The following is a 7,743-nucleotide window of genomic DNA, read 5'->3' on the forward strand; positions in this document are numbered from 1 at the left end:
GACCCTAGAAACTATGAAACTATGAAACTATGAAACTTCCCCCTTCCCCCCCAAAAAAAATCTATTTGGAAAATAAAATCCTTAAATGGGAGAAGAAAGGCAAATACTCAGAACTTGGATAGGAAATGAAATGGATTCTTCCAGTACTCAAACAGAGACTGATATAAAGCGCACCCACCTCTAAAACCTAATGGTTTGCTCCACTGATATAGTTTAAAACCAACTTTGCAGAGCAGCAAATCCTTAGCCTGTAATTTGCTAATGGTCTCACCTGTGCTTGCTTGTAGATTTTCTGGGTCACTGGAAATCCCCTTCTTCACATGGCGAAGCGTGATGTTATATGTTGTGCTGGGGCGAAGGCCCACAATCTCATAGCTGAGTTGTCCTTTGGGCACCCTGACTTGTTTTACAGAGGTCTGGTAACCCATTGGATAATAGCTGATGAGATAATAATCCACATCAATCACCTCATCCCAGCTAAGGGTCAGGGAACCCTCTGTGGTCTTTAGCAGCTGCAGATTCTGAGGGGCAAGCACTGTGGAAAAAAAGGAAGACAATATTAGAACTGATATCTCCTCTTGGAGCCTGGCCCAAGTCAATAAGAGCCTTTCCATTGTTGTCAATGGCATTTGGAAAAGAACTGTACTTTTTGTTAAGTGAATGAACTTCTGAACAGGGCTTGACTGGCAGCCTTGGAGACTGAAGTCCTCTGTTTATTCTCTAACAAGTTACTATCAACAGCAAATGACAAATGGGTATACTCAGCACTGTACAGAACTGGGCACACTCAGAGCTACACTGCTGCACCTGACAAATCGATTATATCAAAAAAATGCCAGAAAAATCTCCTTAACATTGTCAATATCCCTCGAAGTACTGTGCAAGTTTGTATAGGCGATATATGTACTTCCTTGCCTGTGTGGCTGACTACAGTTGCTATTTTATTATTCTAGTTCTGGAATACAAAAGAATTCAGTACTGATGCTACAATGCCCAGAATATAGGTAGATGCAGGACTTTTTAATTATCTGTTCAAGAAGGTTTGAAAAGCCTTGTACTGACACAAAAAGATCAAGGCTGTTTTCAAATCTGGAGGCAAGAGTATGAACAGGACTTAGACACTGTGAAGCAATGCCAGCTTCACAGCCCTTCTTACACCTTAAGCAGGCCATTTAAAGTCATTGTTCTGGCATTGCAGCCCCGTGTATATAGTTTAACTGGCATCCATAGCAACAGTAAAGCAAATGTCCTCTCCATCCAGCTGCAGCTGAGGAAAGACTCCATTGCTGAATTTGATAGATGAATTTGCAGGAAAAGCAGACCTTAATGCTTCTCATCACATTCAATACAGAAGCTCAGAAAGAATTCCTAGGTACCTTGACAGATGAAAACTGATACTCTTCTCACACGATAATTGCTCAGCCACTTACAAGCAGCTGAAATGCAGTTCTGAATGTAAACCAAGTTCTTTCTGATGCACTGCCTGCCACTATTACTGCTGGAAGGAGGCCAAACACTGGGACTAGTTAGAGCTGTCAATAACATTGTACTGCCATTGAACGAACTGCAGACTGGGGAAGTAACTTCAAGGATGTAGAGAGAAGTGTTCAGATATAAGGGAAGAGGGAGGGATAGCATGTGAGAATGCATGTGAATGTGTAAAAACAAGTATGATGGGGTAAGCATGTGTGGGAACGAGAGATTTCCATGAACAGATTCAGGACCTCTAGCTGGATGGTTATAACATGTCAGTAATTTTGATAGCCCTGCTTCTGTTGCAGCTGGGTTGAGCTGAGTGGCCAGGGTAGGATTTACTCTGTGCTCAATAAGAAGACCTAGGATTTTTCTTATACTTGGCTGAAAGCTTCTGAATTAGACTAAGGCCAGGAATTTCAAAGAAGCCTAAAGGAATGGGGTGCCCAACTCCTATTCAAAGCCAATTGGATCTGGGCACCTTGCACTCTTCAGGCTCTTAGAAAAACCTATATTATACATGTGGTTTTATAGTCACATTTGTATATAAACTGCACTGTAAAGCATTCTCCTTATGGACAACCTCACTGGCCTGCACATGATAGGTGATAAGGTTAATTGTTTTCAACCTTTTTATTTGCTGTAAAACCAGAAAATGTAGTTTAAGAGTAATGACTCAAAGAATAAGGCTATGAATACAGCAACAGAGACATTTTAAAAAGGGGCTCCAAGTATGGCATCTCTAACCTGAGAAAGTTCTGCTCTCCGTCTAGTTTAGGTGGAGCCTCTGACAAGTGTTAGGCTTAACTCATACAACCACAGCTGCTTTATAAAGAAACAGCACAAGAAAGAGCTTCTCAAATGTTTCAGTCCCAATGTAGGTTGTATGGTTCAAGTTATTATGATGGATACTGAATCTATTGGCTTATTGATAACTAGTGCAGACTGCAGCAGGCAAGAAGGAATGAAACCCTCCCTAGCTCTATTGTGATAAGCTGGTTATGGCTGGTTAGCCTCCCTCTTTGTTCATAGTTCTCCGTATCCAGATTTTGGATATGGAGTAGAATTAGCTCCCTATCCCTTTTCTGCCACTGTCTATGGTTTTGACTTAGCTGCAGAAGGAGCCAAGCAAGTGCTTCACTGGGTGGAGAGGAGGGAGATACAGGGGAAACTTCTGCAAGAAAGGAAGAGGATATAAATAAAATAAGGGTGCTTCTCACCTTGGGAGCAATCAAGGCCAACAAAGCCATCATGGCAGTAGCACTCGCCTGTGTCACAGAACCCATTGCCATTACAGTCATTGGGACATCTCTTCTCACTGCAGTCATCTCCAAGGAACTCCTCATAACACTGGCAAACACCATTGTTGCAGATGCCATTGCCACTGCAGTTCTCAGGGCACAGCCGCTGACTGCAGTCCTCACCAACATAGGGCTCATGGCAGATGCATTTGCCGTTGACACAGTGACCATTGCCACTACAGCTGTTGGGGCAGCTGGGACGAGAGCAGTCACTTCCTTCCCAGCCTTCGTCACAGTTGCAGCTGCAGATCTCTTGGATGAAAGTTCCATGGCTACTGCAATCTGAAACGCCTGCTAAGAGGGAGACCCAGGACCCACATCAGCAGGTAGCAGGCAGAAAAGAAACAAGCAGACAAACAGAATTAGGAACAAAGCCACAGACAGATATGGAGAATGTCCATTCTAGACTACTGGAGGAAGAAGAGCAACTAAATGGACTGATATTAGCCACCCATTCCTTCTACCACAAAGGTGGTCATTACAGCCTTCCTTTCTTCTAGACAATGCACTTGTCTATCAAAGAAAAAAAATGTGAATTCTCAACAATTTCCTTTTAAATGTAAAATTCCAGCACTGAAGACAATGCAAAACAAAATAAAATTGACTGGGAATTCCACAAGCTAGCCTCCTGCTATAGGGAATTCCAGAACTCTAAACTGAAGAATCTCCCCACAACCAGAGCTTCTCAGATTAAGAAACCAAATAATTGACATTCTGCGAGGTTCTAGCCCAAGCTTCAGCCTTTACCAGAAACCCCAGAACTTCACATCCCAGTGAAGAGTATGAGGAGCTCCTTGACAGTATCAAGAATCTTGAAATTATTTCCCTCAGCCATCATCACCTGTGTGTACAGGAAACCAAGCTCACCATCACCTCAGATATACCAGACTTCTATCACAGGCCCTGAACCTGAGCTTCCTTCATACAGTCTTGAGCCAAAGTGCATTGAGGTCAACGGTGGCCTTTCCACTGGCTTCAATAGGACTTGGATCAAGCCCCACGTCAGGAACTTCAAGATGCCCCATGTCCACCCCATAAACTACTTGTTCCCATTGCTCCCTCCACCCAGGGGCCTCAGACTTTCAAACTCATGTCAGAAACCCAGGATCCAGTCTGCTCAAGCCTTACCCAGTGCAGAGCAGCACAGCACAGCACAGCACAGCACAGCACAACGGATGTGCTATTAAAGTTATGTAGGAGCTAGAAAAAATATACCCCAAAATAATGCACACCTTGGCCTCCCCCACAACACTTCTGTGGATTGCAGGCCTCCCTCAGCTCCATCACTTCTTTCTCCAGCTTCTCCATCCTTTCCAGAAGGGCTCTGAGGTGGTCCAAGGCTTCGCAGTCATCTTTCGGTGTGAGGACTCGGATGTTATGCCTGAATATGATATTCTGCTCCTCGCCCTCTGTTTCTCCCATATCAGGCAGAGTATGACTTTCATCTTTGAGGGGTAATGGATCTTCTTCTACCTGGATCTGGGATGACTTGGGCAGGTCAATCTTGTATGAGTGGCTGAGGGAGATTTTCTGACCTTTGCTGGTGCAATTCTGAGATGCAGGCAGTTGAAGAGCTGCTGTTTGGAGAGCATTATACAGTAAGACCCACAGAATGAAGGACATATTATGCCAGTAACCCATCTTGTAGTTCTTCAGAGAGATGGTTGGTCTCATAAAAATAGCAAGGCTGGTTTCAGAGGAGGAAAAAAAAAGAAATTGTACCATAAAATCATTTTTAAACCACTTTCAAAGACTAAAGATAGCTACCATGACCTCTTGTGGTGCAATCTTCAAAGTTCAGTGTCTGTGGAACAATATTTGGATGAGAAATATATAGACAGTGTCTAGGGCAGTGGTTGTTAACCCAGGGCTTGCAGGTAGCCCAGAAAATTCTCCACTATTGCCTGTGACCACCAGAAATTAAAAGATTAAAATTGAGATTGACTGAAAAAGCAAACTATGATGTTGACTCAAACACATTACTTGCTCAGTACTGCTACTCAAGCCAGCACAGACTGCTGGCGTAGGGTGCAGGAAGAGATAATAATAATATTCATCAGTAGGTGGCTCTCTTGATCAATAGGTGGCTCCATGAATCAGCTCTGAATTAGTGTCCCAGCCTGTTTTAGTAGTCATTGTGCTAAGAGTGTGCCCTCTTTAAGATGAGATTTAAAACTGATGCTAACCATAATGGCTATTAAATACCACACATCACTTCCATGAAGCTTGTAGTGCTGACCTTGCTTATTAGACCCAACTACTGCAATTTAAGTGGACACGGCATTCTCTCACTTATTACATTAAGTTGATGCACAATGTTGTGGTGTACTGTTAAACACAGTTCACTTCATAAAGGGTTTCATTTCATAGGTGGAAGTATAAAGAAGCCTGCTTTAAGGTAATCTTTCAAGTGTCTAATAAAAATCAGCTCCTTAATGTAGGATATTTTGAGACAGTCTCTTAAGAAGAGAGGTTGGCTAATATAAGTGGGATCTTGTACAGGTGTCACTCTATTAAGTTTATATATCAGCTTGTTAAATGGAAAACAATTCAGAATCTGTAGAATGAAACCCCCTGCATAAATGTAAAATATTTGTTTTGGTTTTAAAGTGAGTGAAGGGCTGATGTTAAATATCTGATTCACAGCTCTGTGGCTAGGTCCAGTAAGGGACTTCCAGGCTTAAAGCATGACTTTAAGTGTCTCAGTTCTGCCTAAATCTAAAATCATGATTAAAAGCCTCCTGTCTGACTGTCACCTAACCCTGAAGGAATTTAAATGCAGTATGTGTCTTTCAAGTTTTCTGGGCCCTGAGAATCCTGCTTCTGCACAGGCTCAAAATTGCCTCAGTCTGAGCAGCTCAGTGTCTCATTCCTACAAAGAAGTTCAAATGGGATCCACTTAAGTTTCCTCAAGGGTCTCAATCCAGTACGCCTTCTCTGAGTACCCCTACCAGTAATGTACAGTGACAAGATCAGGCAGGGATTTACCACGTGTTAGCTGATGTATGGTAAATGCATACACCCTCTGTGGTAGATCAAAGCTAAACCGGGGTAGTTTAGCTGTCTTTTACTGAGATCTACGCTACCAGAGTAGCAGTTAAATAATTTGAGTGGTTGCTCTGAAGCAGATATCTGATTTACTATGTAGCCACTTGAAAAGTCAGACCATAAATTACTACATGTAACCTCACTGTTAGTTGTTCAAGTGAGAACAGAACTGGCAAACAAACAATTTCTGGCTGATGTTAAAGGCAAAGATAGTTCCTTGCATGGGACTTGTAGGTAAAAGTAAAGCTGGTTTTTAGAGACATGGCCACCCCTGCACCACCTCCCAACCACATACACACAACCTGAGAACATCTTTGCTTTTCTCTTCCCTAACCATGCCCAGGAAAATGGATGGGCTTTCTGCATGACATTACAGATAATCACACTGATTACCCAAAATCTGACATCATGGCACATGGCATTATCATGTAAAGTTTCCTTGGCTTTACCTAAGCAGAATATAAGAAAGTTTCCTACATGTTCAGAAGTATGATGCCCTTGCTCCTAGATAAAAATAATTCTGTACATGTTCCAAATTTCGTGTACCATAGCATAGCAGAACATGTGCAGAGTCCAGTTCCGAACACCCTACTTTCCGTTGTTTACTAAAACTGTTACAGAAGTCAGTGGGAAGTTTGCCAGGGAAAGAATGAATGAAACAGGGAGAGGCCTTCAGGCTTCAGCCGTTATTATATAATAAGAAAATGGAAAAGAAAAGCAATCTCAGTGTCCCCTCCCAATCTGCAGCATTTTTCTCAAATGGCATCTGTCTAATGCATTTCTCATCTCTCAGCATATTATTATGCTGAAGCAGAGCTTCTTCCCCTTCATCCTTATTCTGAGGTTTTGCACCCAACCTGTCAAGCCCTCAACCATCCTCAATATGCTATTCCATTTTACCATCTTTCTCTAGGACAGAGACATAGAAATTGACCCCCTTCAGTTGTCTTTTTCTCTGTCGCATTCTGAGACAAATCAAGTAATGAGTATTTGTTTTGAGACGTTGTACCTGAAATATAGTACTTAAGATGCACAGATTCTCATCATAAACCACTTTAGAAATATTGAAAGCCTCTTTTAACAAGGTTTAATTTCATATTTCTAAGGATTTACATTTCCCCACTTCCCCAAAACAAATGCACATATCCATTCTCTCAGCTCTGGGAATTACATGCCTTTCTGAATTGTAACATGATGTCCCTACTAATTAGGGCCTTTTGAGTGCCACAAATTGATCTCAGATTTTCCTGGGCAGGCAGATCATTCAAAAGAAAAACCTCTGAACATAAGCACTTCTGTCGAATCTAATGAGAGAGGAGAGCAGTTCTTCTGGCTTCTACATCATGTAATAAAGAGATTTTTCCTGCTGTTTAAGAAGAAAAAGGGGGGTTTAACTGAACCTACATTGAACATATGATATTATATGTGTAAGAAAACATAAATGGAAATAACAGGATGAAATTGAGCAAAGGAAAAGTTTAGACTGAAAACCAGGAAAAAATTCCTACCAATAAGAGCTATTATACTATGGAATAATCTCCAAAGAAATGGAAGATACACTGCTTGCAACATTTAAACCTAGAGTGAAGAAAGCACAAGATAACTGGTCCAGTAAAGAAAAAATAGTATTCTGAGAAGGATAACATAACCTAAGTCCATAAGTCTTTTCCCTTCCTAACGTTGATGCCCGAGTATTTTGGTGTATTAAATTGTATAACATTATCTTTTCCTTGGGCAAAATGCAGGGAGACTAATATGACATGGGTGATTTTAATTACCCAGACATCTGCTGGGAGGAGCAGTCAGCCGGGACGGACCGCTCCAGGAGGTTTCTGGCTGAGATGCAGGACCTCCATTTGATTCAGGAGGTGCACAGTCCCACCAGAGGAGGTGCCCTGTTGGACCTGGTCCTGGCCGCAGG

The 7,743-nt window shown here is 42.1% G+C and overlaps 1 protein-coding gene across 7 annotated transcripts in view; it reads right to left on the bottom strand.

Moving 5' to 3' along the window:
• Positions 1-7,743, bottom strand: part of TNN (tenascin N) — a 53,773-nt gene that overhangs the window by 39,712 nt on the left and 6,318 nt on the right. For 5 of the 7 annotated variants that reach the window (XM_019501843.1, XM_019501842.1, XM_019501845.1 and 2 more), the window contains exons 3-5: positions 4,007-4,461; positions 2,694-3,068; positions 272-535 (exon numbers count right to left, since the gene is read on the bottom strand). In XM_019501843.1, coding sequence (XP_019357388.1) covers positions 272-535; positions 2,694-3,068; positions 4,007-4,448 — 1,081 coding nt within the window. In that variant the 5' untranslated portion in view covers positions 4,449-4,461. The remainder of the gene's footprint in view (positions 1-271; positions 536-2,693; positions 3,069-4,006; positions 4,462-7,743) is intronic. The other 2 variants (XM_019501848.1, XM_019501841.1) reach the window with 1 other exon arrangement.

Source organism: Gavialis gangeticus, unplaced genomic scaffold (genome assembly GCF_001723915.1).
Source record: "Gavialis gangeticus isolate Ggan-Ray unplaced genomic scaffold, GavGan_comp1, whole genome shotgun sequence".
Lineage (NCBI taxonomy): Eukaryota > Metazoa > Chordata > Crocodylia > Gavialidae > Gavialis > Gavialis gangeticus.